Below are 20663 nucleotides of genomic sequence, written 5' to 3' on the forward strand. Positions count from 1 at the left end.
AATCTATTCCAGTTTCAAAATTGATAACACAATTTATTCAACTCAATTCAACTCAATAACATCGAGAGAGTCAATGCCTCTATTTAAACGAAACCAACATATTTTTGTCAGTTCAAAATTTGAAGCTGCTTCATTTGCATTGGATCTATCAATTTTTTTTTCCTCGCACAATGAAAGTGACAATATTATTACTAATTTTGTTTGTATTTAATTGGAGTGCCAAATGTGAACAACATTGGAAGAAGCGAATGCAGAAATACTGTGGTGAGTGATGACAGTTTCATTAATTAAGTGAATGAAAAGTAATGTAAAAGAGTATTTTATCATTCTAGCACTGGCTAATTGTCAATATTATGCGACATCCGAGTGTAGATATACCGATTATATTTCAATTAACGAAGTTGCTAAATCAGCAAACAATAATAACACTTTCCAAATCCGATTTTTCGCATTAACAAAAGATGGAATTCTGTTAAAATTGAGCGAAAACGATAGCAACGATTTGAAAAGCGAACATGATACAGATCACCATTATGAATTTGGTAAATTCAGAAAATAAACATATATATTATAACCATTCTTCAATTTTTCAATAATTACATAATATTGTATTTCCAACTGAACGTAGCATTTGGATCTGAGTCGCATCGTATTTGGGAAAATTCGGATATTTTGATTCGATCATTGCACGCACCAGGCGCTGTAAAAACAGATGAACCAAATGAAGTTCTCATTGAAATTGATTCAGGTGAATTTTATATAAAAAGCGTTCAATGCTCAATCACAACTAGAAGATTCTTCTTCAATTCTAGATGGAAGAATTCGCGCAACCATCAACGAAGATATTACACTCACTATGAGAGCCGACATAGAAAAGCTTAAATATATCAGTGTGAGGTCATCCAAAGATGATGCTCTGCAAGAGTTCTTCTATAATTGTGATTTGAATTGAAAATTATTCTTTCGTTGCTATGTATTTTTGAAATCAACTTGATTATTGACAAAAGAATGCGTTAATTATTCTTGCGGATCATTTGAAAGATTCATGACTTTTCAATAAAATGGATTCTTCATTCACTTTTGAAGTAAGAGTTGAAGATGATGTCTTAATAAAAACTTTGAATAATAAACTACATGGCCTTGTGATTGATTCATTCCAAAGGAATTTGGTGATACTGATAGCTCAATGTGCAAGTGGTGTTTGACAGCTGAGTACTAAGGTCATATCCTGAAACAAATGAAGTGCAGCCAACAAAAACTAAAATTAAAACAAAGTTAAACCAATGGAATGCATGCGTTCAAAAATAGTCTGTAGTAGAGCGTTGAATGTCCTTAAACGCATCGTTTTTACAAATAGTTATGCTAATGTCCACCGCATCGGATGTCATGAAATCTGCATATTTCCGTCAGTTCGAAATCACAAGAACCTTCACTTACAACGTGTTTTGCACTAAAATTGATTGAAACCATGCTATTTTATTTAATCTTCTTTTCCTTCCTCAGCTTAGGAGGCATATTGTTCATAAATCAGTGGACAAGAATGCAGTCATTTGATGGTGAGTGATACCAGCGTTATTCATTTATTGACAAAAATGTAATGAATAATTTTTCAGGACTTCTGCATTGTCGATATTATATGACTTCCGATGATGAATATATGAATCACTTTGGCATTGATGAACTTGCCGAGAAGGTAGATAACAACACCGTGCAAATAAAATTCACCGCAATCCCAGAGGAAACCATACAGTTTAAGTTGTGTGAAACTAATACGAACCTTTCGGGAGATTATTATGAATTTGGTACAATTGAACCAGTCCTCCAATAGTTTTTGAATAATTCAATAGTTTTGTAATTCTCAATAAAAACAGTGATCGGAAGAAGAGCGTACTCAGATTATTTGAACAGAGTTTTTCGCATTGAACCAGTGCTGTTCCTTACAAATTTGGTTCACGGAAAAATCACAACCGTTCTTAAAGGCCAGAAGAACATGAGAACATTCGTTACACCAGGCACTATTCGAATCGGTCAACCAAATGAAGTTATCATTGAAATTGATGCAGGTAATTGCCATACTACCATACATTTTTGCACATTGTTTATCAAATTGAAATTCTTATCGTTTCATCATCATTTGCAGATGGAAAAATGTGCTTAACAATCAACACAAAAACCTTATTCAAAACAACAGCTGATAACATAGAGCGATTTAAATATATCAGTTTCGATTCAACGCGCAGTAGAAAGTTTCAAGGGATCTTCTACAATTGTGATTTAAACGAGAAAACGGACAAAAATAAAACATTAGAATCTAATAATAAATAAATAATTAGAGAATATCACCTGTTTTAATTGAAAATGCTTGCAAGATTTTACATGAGAAATGCATTCCAAATATACTCTCAATGAAATATTTTTGTTTTGTTCATTTTTCATAAGCTAAGTACTAACATCCTGAAACAAAACGAAATACAGGCAACACGTGTTCAAAGCATGGCCAAACAAACACGATGTGTGTGTTCAATGATACCCAGGAGTATATCATTGAATGTCCTTGAACGAGTTCATCGCATAATCGTTTTTACTCATTCTATTTGTTATGTTTCAGGATGTTACTCATTCTATTTGTTATGCTTCAGATGCAAATGTACTTCAAATATTTGTCATTTCCAAATCTCACCTTTGTTTACCTCATTAAAATTGATTGGAAAAATGATAGGTCAGTTAGTGTTCGTTTCCTTCTTTGCTACAGTGGGCATTTTGTTTTTAATCGATGGTCTAAAACGAGGGCACTTGATGGTGAGTGTTTCACACTTTTTTGGTTTTTTCAAACCAAATTTCATTCTCAACATATTCTTTTTATGGATATCTCATTTTCGTCGTCTTCCAGATGTTGCTTCACAATGTCGTTTTTATATGACTTCCGAGGATGAATATGTCGATCATTTTTCATTTGACCAACTTGCCAAGAAGATCAACAACAATACCGTCCAGATAAAGTTCACAACAATTCCAGAGGAGTCAATTGAGTTTAAATTGAGCGAAACGAATACCAGTGAAAGTGATACAGATGCGTCGATCGATTGCTATGAATTTGGTAACTTTCAACAAACCAAGCACGAGTTTGTGAATAATTCAACACATTCTCAATCCCTAACAAAAAAAAATAGTGTTCGGAAGGAAGTCATCCTCAGATATATTATATGGACAAAATTTTCCGTGTGAAACCAGCACTTTTCCCAGTAACAAAAGTTCTGAAAGGTTATAAGAACGTGCAAACATTTGTAACACCAGGAATCTGAAGATGGAAAAATTTGCTTAACAATCAACCAGAATACATCACTTGAAATGACAGCTAATAACATAGATCGACTAAATATCTATAATACATCAGTTTCGCTTTATCTCGCAATAAAATGATCCAAGGGACAATTGCACTTCGAGTCGAAATGTTTTCTACTCAAAAGTCATTATTAAATGAAATGGGAATAGTTCATCTTCCAGATCATCACCACAGTCAGAATATTTCTTTAGAAAAAAACAAGTGTATTTTCCTTTTGAACACTCTCTCAAACCGAAACGGAAGAGATGAACCGGCAATCGGTTTTATGATAAGTATAATTTTTCGTGTAGTATATCCAAAATGTGTGATTTTTTTCTTCAGTTGTTGGCATTCGGTGCTAGAGCAAAAAAAAAGAGAGAATCACTTATCCCAAAATAAATGTGAGAGATGAAGATGATGTCATAATAAAAACCTTAAATAATAAATTGCTTGGTGTTTTTGTCAAAGTCGTTTAGTGTTTCAAACGAACCAGAGAACACATATTTGTTTGTTTATTCTTTCGTTCATTACACATAGATCAAATAGCAAGCGTGCGAGCTCAAGCGAGGAAGTTTTTCTCTTACATGCGCGCTACATCGAAAGAAAAATCTCCATTTATTATCCTCGATACGCGGATCCACTACACAGAGTACTTTTAGATTGGTGTAACGTGTGTGCGACATATTTATAGAATTTCGGGCATTTATATCAGACATTACATTTATTGGAGGCAACGATTTCGAGCCGATTTTGTCAACGGAACAACAATCGTAAATCGTGCAACAACCGAAATTAAAAAAACATATGCACGTTGGGCCGGTGAATGTGAGTACGGATCTAAAAATGGGAAATCCGAATTACGATGACATCAACAAAGAAAATGTTCAAAGAGAGAACTGAAGACTACTGAAACAACGACAATTTTTCAGTTCAGAATAATAACACGTTTTCGCCGTTAGTTTAATTCTTTTGGTGGATTAGATTTTTTTTAGATATGTTCGACTTGTCGTCGTAGCACGGGGAATTAATCAGTTGTTTAGACATATGGAATTGTATACGTTTTCATGAAAATGCGCCTGTAGGCCCGCAGCCCGGATCGAACTTCAATGGATGGCGAGAGGAATGATTTTTTCTCTCTGGTTGCAAAGCAAAATAATTCGAGTCAAAGCTGTATTTGTATTCGCAAATCATATTTTTTTCCCCACAATAAACCTTCCATTTATGTCAATACAATGTTATACAATGCAGGTTCAAACATTTCCAATGGAAAAAAAATTGTAGTAGACTTTTCTATGAAGTACTGGAAATGGCATAGATCATAACAAACAATTGACACATACATGTATACCGTGCAGAAAAAGCACGCTTATTTCTATTTGAATTCATCTCCCTCCGAATTTCATTCAGCAAACCTCAACTCACCTGCAGGTGAAATTGACATACCAATTGGTTCTGAATGCATTTGAGCTCAAGTATTATATATTTCTGTTTTATACAAAAATTAAAAAAAATTATTCAAAAGCATTTGATTTTCACTAGGTAAGAAACATTTTTTCGATTCAATGCTCAATTAGAAAACATTAGAATCGAAATCCTTAAGGAAGGAACTTATTTCAAGAAAAAATCATCGATCTGAGGGCAATTAACAAGGAACGCCAAAAATTGTCAGGCGCATGCAAAACTGATATTTTGGTGCGGCATAACATTTTCTTGGCCACAAAACATGCTTTGATGCAAACCGATTTCAGTTTGATTGAACTGAAACCACTTCAGGCATATTATATAACCAACCATGATTCGCCTTTTAGACAAAATTTTCTTTCTTCACTTTTCAACTAAAGTCCAATAAACCAAATAATTTATCAATCTGCAACGGAATTTGTATGGAACACTGGAAATATCATAATTTGACACAAATAAAAATGTACTAAATATAAAACCAATTGTTTCATTTTTGACCTTTGAATATCCACTCGCAGCGAAGCATATATCGAACCAGTTGTCAATTTGTTCTAAATTCATTTGAGGCCATGTGACTTGAGTTAGCTGTGCCTTGTTATCTTGTGTTTATAATCAGTATCACATACAATCGCTGCATAAATCTACGTATTTGTCAAAATACTATTTCAGTAAAGGAATTTTACTTCGATATAAAAACAGTAGTAAATTCACAGTTCAAGTTTCAAAATAATTGTTTTAGCTCAGTATTGTTTCACAATTTTTATTATATTTATCCAGACTTCACACATAGAAATATTTTCCATTCATTGAAATTGATTCGAAAGAATAATGGGTGCAGTGCACATGCACAATCAGCAAAGCATGTTCACCATGGTAAAAGTCAATACCATGTGCCAATGAATGATCGGTCACAATCAACAATTTTTGTATTGAATATCGACTGTTCAGAGGAGCTTTTCGCGTGGATGTCATTGGCTGACTTACTTTCATTCCGCCGAACGTGTGTTCGAAGAAAGCCGTGGACCATTCCAGCAAATCCTTTTACCCAAATATAGGACAAATTGAAATCACAGACGAAAATATCGCGAAATTTCTTCGCTTCAAACCCAAAAATTGTGTTTCATTAATCACGAATATTGACTTTTCTCTCAACAAAATAGTTACTCGTAAGCAAATTAGACGTATAAAAGGAATAACGAAAATGAATTTTCGAGGCGATCTTTACAAGGATTTCCTGATTTTTTTTCCAAAATTAAAGGTGTTACATATCGAATATGATGATGTTATGGGCACAGGAAACGAGTGGCTTCTTCATCGATATCCAACACTCGAACGAGTTACATTTATAGACAAAAGTGATAGTAGTATAACAAAAATAATTGAAATGAGCCAATTTTTTTATTTGAATCCAAACATAAACATTTTGTGGCCAATTTGGAGTTCCATTTGAAATACCACAGTTTATTGGGCGCCCTAACATTTAAACATCATATCTTCCAGCTTGAAGGAAATTTTGAAGAAGTGGTATTCCATTTATTCGGACTGATTGTCCCAAAAAAGATAGAACGATTGCAACAGAAAAGCATTTCAGATAGAAAATTAACTTATCTCGAGGCAAGACTATCAAATGCCGATTTAAATGTCATATTTGATACAATTCCAAAATTGCCAAATTTAAAACCACTTAAAGTGTCCAATGGAAGCGATACAATATCGTACATTCGAACCAAAACAAATGGATTAGAATTGATGTTCATTGATGTAGGAAAAACTAATTTTGATACACTATTTTTATTTGTTGGCCACGTTCAATAGATGATAACCACAACCATAAACAAACTTTTGGGACAAAATGGAACTTATTACAATGGAATTATTATCCAATTTGACAGCGATCAACAAACAACGTTAACAAGTCATCGGTGTATGTGAAATTTCTTTGTTTGTGGATTCCAAAATCTATTTTACAACAAAATCTACAATGAGAAACATAAATCTCACACTAATCAAACTGAAACTATTGTGATTTTTAAATATCTGTCAATTTGAGAATCTTATACTGATAATGTAGGAATCATTTCGATATATGTAATAAATTGCCATATTTAAACAAATTAAAATAAGTTTTTATCTCATTGCTGCACAAAATTTATTGAACGAATTTTCCTATTAAAATAATGATCGAAAAGTTTTGATGAAAAGTGTCATCATCTTCACAGAATCATACGATAAAATTTGCCTGGCTAAATTTTCCATCAATTCGATGCTAGCAATTGTTGAAAAATAGCAACAAAAAAATAATCACTCGAGAGGTGATGAAAGACGATGATAAGATTAGATCAAATAAAGCGTGTTAAATGTGCGTTGTGGCTGGCGTTGATTTCGAAACGCACGCCTCATATTCTATAAATATCCCAGATTCAATTGACATTTTACACTGCGATTGACGTTCGTCATCACCGAAAAAAATAATCAGGATTTCTCTCTTTCCGCTGTTCAAGTGTTTCAAAGGCAATTCAACATTTTTTGTTGTTTTTCTACTGAAATTCCGTACACTTCGTTGGTATGCGTAATCATTTTTTCTCTTCCTCTCTCTCTCATTTACACACATTGCTGGCTTTTGCGTGGCCGCTTTGCGATAATCCAAATAAATATATTGTGTATTGTGTAAACATGTATAGACATTGTCGCTTTCATGCTGAATTTATTATTTTATTTTCGTGTCTTTTTTCCCCCCTCTCTCTCTATTTTATTGTCTTTGTTGTTATTATTATTATTTCGAGATTGTTGTGAACAATTTCGGACGATCCGTTTGTTTTGCTCATCATCATCATCGTCGTCCACATCAGTTTTTTTTTTACAAATTTTCTGCGTCAATTTATAATTTGATACATATTTTGAATAAAAATGGTACGCACCGTGGCCACCACTGTCGCACACAATCGTACTCTTATTAGTACAGATACACGATGTGAAATAATATTATTTATAGACTAAACATGTGTCGTTCATAAATATTAACGATCGCACAACACCGAAAATTGCTACCGCAGCAAATAGCCACCGAAGAGAAAAAAGGCGACGAAAAAAAACATCGTGTAATTTCACAAAGGAAAAACCGAATAAATATATGTGTTAAAAATAAAAGAGATTCATTTGGATTTGCTTGAATTCAATCCACGGCATTTTCTTTTCTTTTTTTTCTGACTGAGAATTATTTTGATCATGATATTCTCATCCGCATCTATCGTTTGATTTCCCCCCAATTTTTCCGCTCCGTGCTGGTGCTCTTGAACATTGTCTCCGTGACATATACACAATATGCATACACATATACCGCTCTTGCACGGACGATTTAATCTGTTGACTGATATGACATCTCGTGTGGATCTTTGCTGGTGTGTTGATTTCATAATTTCCATTATTCTCCAATCGAAAAAAAGTGACGAGCTAAAAAAAAAGTCATCGCCTGAATTTAAGAGTTATTATTTTTGACGCGTTTTCTTTTGACATTTTTTTTTTGTTCTATTTTTCCGTTAATTAATGTATTTAGTTGTTTTGGTGTTGCTTCGAACGAATGCTACAAAGAAGTCTATATCGGCATTTGTCGACTCGATTTTGCTCTCGTTGATAAATTGAGCGAAGAATATTTTATACTCGCGCACATACTCACCTCTCAGCGCTGTGCGGCAATTCGACGCATGTATTTCCTTCATATAACCGAGACACATTTTAAAGCGTTAAAAATGCCTGTATCTTAACCCAATTAATTTAATTTCTTTCAACACATTTGATTCGATAAACATGGAGCCGAATGCAATGATTTCAAAGCAATGGTCGGTCGCGATGCTCACAAAATGCCCCACGACAACCGAAATATATATATATGACATAAATTGAGAAAGAGAAATTTTCAGTGGCGAATATAAATTGTTGCCTTTTAATTGCCATTAAATATGAATTTGTTCATGTGCCCGAAGCGCGGCCCGCTGAAAAAAAAAGAGTCTTCACTCTGACTTCATCTCCTTTCATCACATTCGTTGTTACGCGTTACGCTGCGCGCATACACACAAATATACGTGTGTGCTGCCTTCAATTCAAAATTATCTCAAATGATTCGGCCGCTCGAGAGATTTCGTATTTGCTCATTTTTTGTTGTGATTTTTCCACAAAAATCCGATTTGAATGCGATCAATTAAAACATTTCGGAAGATAAATAAATCAAGTGGTTTGGACATTGAGAAATGTCTATACGATGGTGGAGAGTACATTTCGTGTGTCATTGAAATCGACACATTTTGTTGGAATAAATGTGGCAATGGCTAACGTAACACCTCTGCTTCGAATGATAATGGAATATTCAAATGCAAACCGAAAAACTAGTAAAAACCAAATTGAATACCACCAACAAAAACAACAATATCTCAAATATATCACCAGATCCAAACAGCAAACACATAAACTTTGAACGACCGAAGAAAAAAAATGTGGAAAAAAAGGAGTAAAGAAAAAAAAAATGACGAGTAAGTATGCAAATGTTTACTCGTTTTCAACTAATCGTTGATATACATTGGCTAGCTCCGCCTACCCGAAATAAAATGTTTATAATTGTGTATTTACGCGGTTACATCAAATGCTGTACTCGTTTCATGCATGTGTGTCTGTGTATGTGTGCGCACATAACATTCCATACGCTACAATTGAGGCGAGCGCTCTGCGCGGCGCGTATACAATGCCGTGTTGGTGTGTGCGCGAGTGGCAGAGAGAGCGAGAGCGACCGAACTGTTTGTTGTTGAGTGGCGCATTTATACCCAGAAAAAACAAAATTTATTTCATATATCGAAACAAATGTCCACATTTTTGTGGTAAATATTTTTGATCTTGTCGTTTGCTTCTGTCTGCGTTTAATTAACGTTTTAAATCTATTATTATGTTAATAATAATTCAAAAACACGTACACAATCAGCCAATAACGCGCCAGCGTGATCAAGTAATTTGCATTAAACCATTCGTGTTATCTTCACTTTGGCATTTCTAGCCCGGGATGAAATTTCCATTCAATTCATTCGCTCGCTCGCTCCTTCGTTTGCCACATTTAAAAAAATGACAAACAAAGCATTAATTCATTGAAATGTGTCATTTCGTATCTATTCGATCATACACACAGTTTGGCTCGTTATTTTTTTCCCTCATCTTGTTGCGCCGTGTGAATGGACGATTTCAGAAGATCAGTTGGCGGCATTTGATCATCTAATTGAGTGCATAGAATAACCAGCAAAAAAGATGGTTTTTTCAACCAAATATACATAGAAATTAATTTTACGTACATAAACTATCGAAAAGGTCAAGAACACTGACGCACGAACCGGTCACAGCCGAAAAAGAATCGACACTGAATCGAAATGAGTCAACCCTTTTCAGCATCTGCTGTGTAATTTATAGTACACACATATTGATTGCTGCCTCGTGCACACACACCGCGCGCACACATGCTGAATCCATTAGTTTTTGGGAAATTCTTTGAATGCAAATCGATCCCCGTTTGAAAATGGAAGGAATGTTTGAACCTTGAAGAGACGTTCATCACATTCTCGACTCTTGACACACTATAAAATGGATTAAACTCAATATTTGGTCGTTTGAAGATGCAATTGAGTGTCTACAGCCAATGATTTCCATGCATTCATTAATTTTTATATACATATAAACACACATTCTCGGGACATAGAGCGATGCCATCATAATTTAACGGTGTCAAAATAACGTTTTTTACTTTGATAATTCGTATTTGATGGGAACACCGTACCCATTTTTTTGCGCTGAAACGCAAAATTTTCTGCCTGCTCTCTCTCTCTTCTTCTCAAGCTCTCTCAACTTCTCTCTTTCTCTCTCTCTCTCTCCCATTCAAAGTCATTGATATAAAATAACAAAACAAACGAAGAAATATTATGTTTTATCGCATCGTTTGCGAAAAAGTTTTGCGAACTCCCGCGAACACTCCTCTCACATTCAGTGAGGAGTAAAAAAACATAAATTTGAATAAATTATTAATGAATCGTTACGAAATCGTCGTTTCGACTCCAATCTGTGCACTTGTCGTTATGCACACACAAGAAAATCTATAACGATCAAGATGTCAAAATCTTACTATTTATGTCTAACGTGAAGTACGGAACATCCTGTTCATTGACTAATTTCGAATAAGTTATTTTTGGTTTGAAATCAATGATCATAGAAAGAAACCGATGATTTTCGGAGCAAAAAAAGGGTATGAAATCTTCACTTAACATCTTTTCGATTCACTTCTTTTCAATTGAAATAGAGAAAGACTTTTTTTTTGTTCAATGCTTTTATTCGTGGATATAATTTTTTTCTTTCTGCGATGGATTCATATCGCGCTATGAATTGATTAGCATTTGTTTGTTAATTTGGTTGATGGGTACACGCGGCATAATCGAAACCACGCTTTGCAATGACAAACCCACGTAGATGTATATTTAAATGCTTTTGCCGTACTTCTTCGTTTCTCCTCCAATAAATCTGCTGTTCATTGCTAGTTTTCGTGAGTTTTAATGAATGCATTCGACGCAAACAATGTGTTCACCAGCCTATATATATATATATCTATTGAGGCCAGTTCAGTTGTAATAGCATTTGTTTAACCATAAATCAATCGATTGCCAGTAATAATAAGCACCGACGAAACCAACCAACACAGCACAACAATACGAAAACAAAAACTATCCATTTCCTCCTCTACCTGAGAACTGGCATTAAATCTTATAAGAATGTGTTTTATGCCGCAATCAAAACTAGGGACCAACAACAACAAATCGATTATTTGTTGTAAAACTTTTTGTTGTTTTTGCTGTTCGTTGATTCCTCAAACTAATTAATAAATTAAAAACGATAAAACGAAGGAAACAACAGCGAGGAGAATTCACAGTGCAAATCAGAGGAAAAAAAACTTTTTTTTTCATTAGAAATGATAATAATAAATTATTTGAGCATTTGGGTGGGGGCATATAAATCTATACACACGCAGAGCAATCGCATGAAATTCGACATTGTGTTTGTGAGTCTCATTGAATATAAATTCTAATTTTGGCGGAAAAAAAACACACACAAAACGAATATGGAAGAGAATATAACGTTAAATTGCGACACCGTGCGGTTGAATAGAGATTCGAATTTGAAATCGACATAAATTCGATTGTAGCTTAAGTCAATATCAAAGCGATGAATCTCTTCGCTTTTTTTTTTCTTCATTCGCTGACTGTATTTAATTTCATAGAAGAGAAATAAAACGAGCTAAACGCGGTAATCACATTATACGTTTACCCACTTTGATTCAATCTGAATAAAAGCGCTTGTCGCACGGGAAACTGGAAAAAAACAATTCGGTAAAAACGAAGAGAATAAACATTTTTCCATTATTTCTATCGATTTATCTGTCCATGAATAGTTTTTAACTCGTTGGTATGTATGCTTGATTTTTTCATCATTCGCCGAAAGTTGAATTGAACGCGTTCGTTGCTCGGCTTCTTCAGAGTTGCGCGCGCGCGCGCACGCTCTCGCGCGTAATTTATTGTTCGCCGATAATAAACTATTTAGTTACGAATCACAATGGCACCAAGCAATAGCGCGCACCAAAACGACAACATGCGGTAAAGAGATGGAAATACTTATACAGATATATGTATAATTTTTATTTTTGTTAAATTGGTTCCTCTCTTCTTTTTTTCTCATCTGATTTAATAAATACCAATTCGTTTGATTTTTTCTTCCTCTTCGTGTCTTTGTTTCTCACTTTGCTTTTTTTGGGTAAAAAAACATTAAAATCGACAGAAAAAAAAACCGGTCGGTTTATGAACGGTTGGCGAGTATAGAGAGATTCACCGATATTTCACATTATATGTTGATCTCCCTTTACGTACGGCCCGGTATTTACTACGCGGATCAAAGTGTCTGTGAGAGTCAAAATTGAAACTGAACACATAGCAATAAATGGTACCCAGCACACAGATAGCAGCGCTCACACAAAGAGTGAACGAGAGAGAGAGCGACGAGGCACAGAAAAAAAAATGCCCGAAAAATTATATACATACCGAATAAAATAAATTTTATTGCTTTTTTTGGGATTTTTTTTTTTTCATTTTTCTGTTGGGTAACGAATTTCGTTCGGCTTTGTTCTGTGTCATTTCGTTTGACGTTGTATGAACCTTTTGTGTGTATGCTCGCGCATTTGTAAACTACGATATATATAAAGAAAATAATAATAATAATATTAAATTTTTGTTCAATCATATAATGATTGTTAATTTTTTGATGCCGCCGTGCCGCCACCACATGACGCTCTCTTTCACTCTTTTCCTCTTATGTGACCAACATCGTTGTTTTTTTTTCCTTCTTATCCAATGGAATTATACAGCATACGAAGCAAATGGTAAATTACAATCGTTTTTTTAGAGTTTATTGAACACATATTTTCGAATTGGAATTGAGGCAGTTGAACCGAACACTCAGCCGTATGTTGATTAGCGCAATGGCCATGCGCCCATTTTCTTCTTCTACTTTTTCGTCATTTTGAACCGTGTCATGATATTCAATCGATAAATTTCGAGGGTCTACTGCCCATAATAAATCTAAAAATAAAAATTTCTCGTTTAATTCCTTTCGTTTTACCTTCTTTGTAAGGTGAAATACAACTATTCCATCCAAATATCAACAACAACAACGAGAGAGAGAAAGAGAGAGAGAGAGAGAACGAACGAATAAGAGAAAAAAAATGAGAGAACCAGACTAAGATCACAAAAGTAATGTGATCGAGACAAAAATATTTGAAAAGTGCCGAAATAAAACAGAGAAACGAAATTCAGACAATTTACATATTTAATTTGTTGCAATTGGTCGTATGATTCTTATAAGAGGCGAAAAAGGGGCAGAACGAGCAAGAGAAGAGACATTGGCCTTTCGTTATCGCTCTCGTCTATACTCTATAATCAGTGTAATGGAATAGTTTTCTAGCCAGGTGAAACCAAGCGTCGATTCTATTTACCGGTTCGTACAAAAAAAAAATGAAAGAGTCATATGAACGGCACCAAATATTTTTGGGCCCAAATGTGTTTATAACACATTAAATATAACGTTTCGTATCGATTTGAATTGAAAAAAAAAACCGTTTCTTGCCAAACAATTGATTTTTGTCCAGCAGAGCAAAATACTGAAAATTATTGACTTATTGAACATATGTGTTAATTGCCTCTTGTCAGACAATTTAATCGAGCGACACCATCTGAATGGCATTTAATATTCTGCTAATTCACCATTTATTTAACTAATCATAATGTGACTGATATCAATCCATCAATCAACCACAAACAGAAAATGATTCTCATTGTTGTGTGTCTGTTTTGGCCTCTGTTACATCTCTACCTTCGCCTTATACCTCTGGATATGTGCTCTCGAATTATAGATCTCATTATGTTCAGAAGTTTTGACGTGCGCGCGAGCGGCATTTATGATGTTAATCATAACAAGCCTAACAAATCAAGCGAAATTAGTCAAATGAGTATAATGTGATTTCTATAACGCGGTTGGCTAAAGAGAGAGAAAGAGAGAAAGAAAGATAGAGAGAGAGAGGGAGAGAAAGACCAGAAACAAAAAAGAGACAAAAGAGTGCACCCAAAGTAGCGAATGAAAGGGAACCACCGTGAAAAAAAACACACACACAAACACTCTATATACGAAGTAAACAAACGAACGCATCACCTCTCAAACTCAACAAGTTGTCTTCGCATATAATTTTTTTCTCTCGTCAAATCAAAAAGACAAACTCAAACGGCACACACAGCTACCGCTTAGCTGTGCAACCATACAAACGGTTAATATTTACAAAAGCAGAATTCAGTGTTCATCGTTTTTTTTCCTCCTCTATATCTCTTGTTCTGTCGTAGCGAGCGAGATGATGCCTACATTTTTCTCTGTTGTTTGTTGGTCTTTTGTTGTTGCTAAACACTTGACTTAGCCCATAATATGCTGTATGTAGAGAGAAGATGTTTAATCATCGGTAGGTGGCAAGTGCCAACTGTTAGTTTTCATTCATTTCCTTATTGTTATTTAGCTCTAGTCTCTGGCTTTTCGTCGCTTCAGAAAGAATGACAAGAAGAAGGAAAAAAAACAACGACGACACCAACATCAACTTCTTGATGCGTCAATCGTAAAGTGATCATGTCTATGAATAATAAATGGTTCGTCAAACTGATGACATGCACAGTCAGCCGATTGATGGGCGAGTGTTTGTGATTGAAATGCGACGAGGAAGTAGAATGCATGATAAAAGAGCCGAAACATCGAACAAAATGAATGAATGCATGAAATGACAATGTAAACGGGTAGAGAAAAAAAACGGCTTGAGAACCACCGCTTGATTAATTTGTTTTCTTTTTGACGAACGAACGAACGACTGAAAGAAATTGAAAGGTGCGAAGTGTGGTTTTGATTGCATGAAATCGATGTCGATTATCTTTTTGTTTGTGTATTTCTGTTCGGAAAGTGGCGCTTAATTTCTATAATAATTCAATGATACGTTCGATGTTGTTTTCCATCTTTTTTGTTGAGAGGCCTTTGAGGAAATAAATTTTACCCGAATTTTTTTCTCTCGATTCTGATTCGAATTTGAAATCGTTTCAACAAAGAACAGAAAAAATTTTGCGAAAAAATGATCTTGAAGTGTGTGTTGTTGTTAAAATGAAGTTTTGTTCACAGGACCACCCACAAAAAACAGTTGACTCAACTAGTTCTGAGATTTTTTCGTTAACGAATGTAACTAATTATTTTGCCTTCGTTTCGCCAACCAAGCAACCAAATGTCATAATTTCATACATTTTATTTGACAAAGAAAAAATGAGCGTAAACAACGAGAGAAGCAGAAAAAAAGCAAGGTCGATTTGATGGGATTTTTCTCTTCTGCATCGACCAGTTTTGCGTTCGTTTGAATAAATTAACAACATTCGGCTTAAAATTGTTGTACTTTTTGCTTTTGAAAAGATTTAAACTGTGTTACTGTCTACATGCAAATTGCGAAATTGGTTGTTTGTCTCCCTGTTTGTGCGCGTGGCGCACACGAGTGTACACCGTATACTAATACCGTTTGGTGTGTCCAATTTGAAGACAACGCAACTGTTTGAAATTTCAAACTATGACCGAAAAGCGACTAGCTCAGATAAATCTCGTTGGGCTTGGTGTCATTGTGTTTGAAAAATTTGTTTCAATATTATGAAAATCCGAGGAAAAGAAATGTTTTCTTCGCTCTCATTGAATAAGCTGATTTTCAGTGTCTTCTCCGAAACGGATATTAATGCTTTTGTTGTCCGGGCTCAGGCTCGCATTCATGTCAAAATCCACTCTCAGACTAAATACACCAAAGCTAAGTGAGTAATTGAATATATATGGGATACATTGAACGGAAAAGTGGGAAAACGTGCGCGGTACAAAAATAAAAATCAATTGAAAAATCAAATAATCTGTATCAAAAGAGAAAGACGTAACATTAATAAGGGGATTAGTGTGATGATGCTCAATGTGCAGAAGAAAAAAAAACACACAGCCAGTTTGTTCGAAATTACTTTTCTGACTTTGAATCATAAAAGAAGAAGAAGACGAAGATTTGGAAAGGGCAGACAGTTGGTGCAAACAATGTCGCTCGTGTCGGCGGGGATATGATTGTGTGCGAGCGCAGAGAGCAAGAGGAGTGCAATAAATGCACATATTTGTTGCATTAGCTCAACCAAATAGTGCAAGTGATGCGAATACACACGGTCTCAAATGCTCGTAAACATTGTCCTCCTCTTCTTCTTCTATCAACTGTGAACATATGCACACCGCACCACGAAAAGAACAACACCAACAAATTTCGTTTTCTTTTTCGTTCTTCTTTCCCCCCGCGCGCTTACTGCTCCTACATACAGTGTAAACGTGCCACTAAACACCGAAACCATCGTCCCGGTATGCCAGAGAGAATGGATATAATTTCGGATTCGCGAAAACAGACACATTGACCTTGATTTTATTTTTCACTCTGCAGTGTGTTATGCGTTTTGCTGTTTTGCGCGTCGATCTCTCGCTCTCCCGATGTTAGGCTTGTTTTCGCGGGCGCTGGCAGACAGTTGCAGTCACTGCTTGTCTCTTTGTTTGTATGTGAGTGTGTCAAATCGATGCTGTATGGTGCATCAAAATGCAAATGCTCATGTGTTGCTTGGCGGACGAACGAACGAACGAAAGAGAGTGAAAATTTGCCAAACATCAAAAACTGGATTTGTTTCGTTGCTTGGCAGCGCACATATGCACGTGAATGAGAGGGGTAGAGAGCGGCAGAGGGACAAGAGAGACAGAGGCACAAACGGTAGGACGATAAACGAAGCCGATCAGTAGACAAATCACAAAACAACCTATATTCCTGCGATGAGCGGAAAAAGAACACATTGTTTTCACTGGAAATGCGCGGCTTTTTTTGCTGCTTCGAAAACATCGAAACCGCTACATAAAATCATAGTCTTTGGCACAAGCAGCAGTCGTTGTGGCCGTTGTCTGTAATTCACCGTTTTGTTGTTGCTTTTGCGTTATGAATCGACCGCTTTTTGTACCTTCTTCTGCCTTTTGTTCCAATATAATTACGAACGCCAGCCGAACTGGGCCAAAATATTTGCCGTCTGCCAATTCGATTTGAACAGATAATGAAATGTGTGTGTGTGTGTGTGTGCCCGCGCGTTTTTTCATACATGTTTCGATTTGTTCAAATATTTCATTTGAATTTCGCCCATTTCGGAGACGAAAACAATTGCATATACATATTCTAAATTGCCCAATAACTCTTTATGTATGATTTTACAACCGTTGAATCAAATTAATTAGCTCAAAAGAGTTTTGTCTCAAACGAACAACTAATATGAATTATTATTGCAACGAGCATTTATTTTGTAGGAGATGTCTCATTTTTATTACTTTCGAACAGAAGAAAAGCCGACTGCAACGCAGCAGACGGATCAGAGCGAGGAAGAGAGAAAGAAGCGAAAAAAACGACGAAACCAAACAATGTGCTGTAATAAATATATGCATTTATAAACCGGACGGCGGTTGCATTGCCAAAAAAAAAACATTAACCAAGAGGAATTCGTTCAAAGTCAAGGTTAACTCAATAAAACCAGAATGAATGCGTACAACTAACAAACATAAACATTGAAGAAGCAGAAGCAACGAAAGAACGAAGGAAAAAAAGAGTCGTGTGCAAAAAAATGCATCCGCGACATACGGACACACGCAGACGATAAACATTGTGTTTATACATAAAGAACGGCGAAAAAGAGAGAGACACACAGCGGCCCAAATGGCAAATTCGCACTGCATATATGTGCAGACACACACAAAGAGAGAGAGAGAGAGAGCAAGCGTGTAAAATGCAAGTGAACCAAACGAAATAAACAAATGCGCGTGCACACAAGCAAGCAAACAAACCAACACACACACCAGCTCGTTGGCTTCACACCGACAGCCAAATATAAATGGCAATAAAATGATGCAGGCGATTATTTATCGACACATGCTACAATGTGTTTTACTTCAACGTTCTTGTGCTTTATTCCACATGTAATAACAGGGCTCTATGTCGGCTGTGTTCTCAGTGTGTATGGCAACCGCCGAATTTCGCGACACAAACGATGTGCGCGCGCGTGCGCGAACGCGAATGCGCTCATTCGATGAGACCAACTGGAAATATTTCCGAGAATTTCAGTTTTGCTAAATTATATTCGAATGATCGCGCCTTAAGCACACTCATTGTGTGCGCTCGGTGCAATAAAACCCCGAAAATGAAAGAGAAAACAGACACACCACAAATGCGCCAACTGAACACACCAAATTGCAAGTAAGCTCGCTCATCACACGTAATACCAATTTGATCAGACAAACAACGACAGCCTCGAAATTAAGAATTGAACGAAACCGAAACAAAAAAATACGGCAAAGAAAAACGATGCAAATGACTAAAGACGAAATTAGTAATGATTTCTTTTAAAGAACGATGATCACTTTGGTCTTTGATAGGTATGAAAATTTGGAAGCACTTGTGTATGCGTGCGTGCGCGAGCGCGCTTGGTTTGAGTGCACATGTGCCTGTATTTGTGGATCTGTTTATTTTTGGCTGGTGTCATTTGCTGCTGAAGAAATGAGATAAAAAAGGAATCAGGAATCAAAAGCGAGAGATTAAAATTCGAAATATTCGTTTTTCGTTTCAGACGAAATGAATGTTGAAGCGCGCTTTTCCACTGTATGTGCCCGGCTCAAATGTACTCATGCGTGTGGTTGAGTCATATTTATTGCGCTGACACATTAATAATGTGTCATGACTTTGCTCTCTGTACACATTTACTTTCATCACTATCTTCAGCCGCAAATCTTAATTTTACGGGATTTTTATTACTGGTGAAGCGAAAAAGAAGCATCAAACCAATTAAATGTAAAGTTATTCACTTGAATTTTCGTGATTTCATGGATTCATTGCACACGTTCAAGTCAAGTGAGTAATGCGCAAGTAATGTCGACCGTATTTAAGGCGATGTGCAAATGTAAGTGCATTTACCCGGTTGTTGGCACAAATGCCGCAGGAAATTGCTCGATGAATCATCGATTTTGTGGTAAAAAGCCTTCGCTAAAAACCAACCGACTACTCACTACAGATTCAACTGAAAATTCCCAAGAATATTTGTGCAGTTTCCATTTGCGTGATATGCACTGCACAACTTTTTCACGACATCGTAATTGCTGTAATGCTGATGACTAACTCGAAGTGTATGCAGTTTTTCTGAATCACGCTGCATCGAAGCTCTCGATTCAAGAGGAAATGTAGTGATAAACTACCAATTAAATTGCAAGACACCGAAAAAATAGCTACTTTGACTCATCTCGATAACATCTATGCGCAATCAAAAGTTTCGCAAGAAAACTGAATAAATCGATACATGGACCCAAAAATTTACAATCAGTTCAGGGCATTTCAAAATAACCTTACCGAGAGAGAAAAAAAAACAACTTTTTCGTTCAACCGACGAAAAAAAGAGAAACAGTCACATGAATGAAGGCAGCGGAATTAAAAAAATGAGTTTCGTTCAATCAATGGGGCCGTATAATGTTGAAGCAATGGGCTAATTATGATTTTTTTTTAAATTTTCGGTGAAGAGAAGAGACAGATAATGCGTGAGAACGAGGCAGAAAAAAAAAACATTTACGTCCTTAGATCATCACAAGCACTAATCACACCATTTACCAATGTTTCAAACTTTTAATTGGTACGTTTTTTCGGTTGCGCGAACGCGCACCCGCATCAAAGTGGAATTAGATAAATAATAGTGTGTGTGATTCATCAATAATTTTATGTCAATACGAAAAAAATGTACATGTATTTCTCTGTTTCGATTTTATGGCGAAAAAGTAAATACCAACTTGAATTTGAATAAAATACCGACTAGGTAAGATTAAGGTGATTATTTTTGGAGATTCACTAGTTTGTTTCGAACATTTTTGTTTCCATCATTCACACGAATGAAAAGAGAGGAAAAAAAAACCAGTCACCAAATGGTCACTGCGATCAATCGACACATACACAATTGAAATTGAAGATTTTTGTTGTTATTTTTTTTGTGTGGATAAAAACCGACAATTTCAAGACATATCTGTTCAAGAGAGAAAACATTAAGATCCGTTCTTAGAGAGGGAGAGAGAGAGAGAGAGAGAGAGAGAGAGAGAGAGAGAGAGGGAGAGGGACGAATTACATGAAAGCCATTGAACAACGAAAGAGACAAAAGTAATGGAATGGAAACCAGTTTGG

At 35.7% G+C, this 20663-nt stretch overlaps 2 protein-coding genes across 2 annotated transcripts in view; one reads left to right on the forward strand and one right to left on the reverse strand.

Annotated features, from left to right (window-relative positions):
* The window catches only part of LOC129567085 (voltage-dependent L-type calcium channel subunit beta-2), a 77824-nt gene that overhangs the window by 30634 nt on the left and 26527 nt on the right, over positions 1–20663 (reverse strand). The window lies entirely within an intron of this gene.
* Positions 57–982, forward strand: LOC129567092 (uncharacterized). The gene is made up of 4 exons (XM_055443667.1): positions 57–264; positions 333–542; positions 629–748; positions 813–982. Exons 1-4 carry the CDS (start codon positions 171–173, stop codon positions 950–952), a joined length of 564 nt encoding a protein of 187 aa, XP_055299642.1. The 5' UTR covers positions 57–170; the 3' UTR covers positions 953–982.

This window comes from Sitodiplosis mosellana, unplaced genomic scaffold, assembly GCF_009176505.1.
Source record: "Sitodiplosis mosellana isolate CC-2019 unplaced genomic scaffold, AAFC_SMos_1.0 Smas_scaffold_5, whole genome shotgun sequence".
NCBI classification, from domain to species: Eukaryota; Metazoa; Arthropoda; class Insecta; order Diptera; family Cecidomyiidae; genus Sitodiplosis; species Sitodiplosis mosellana.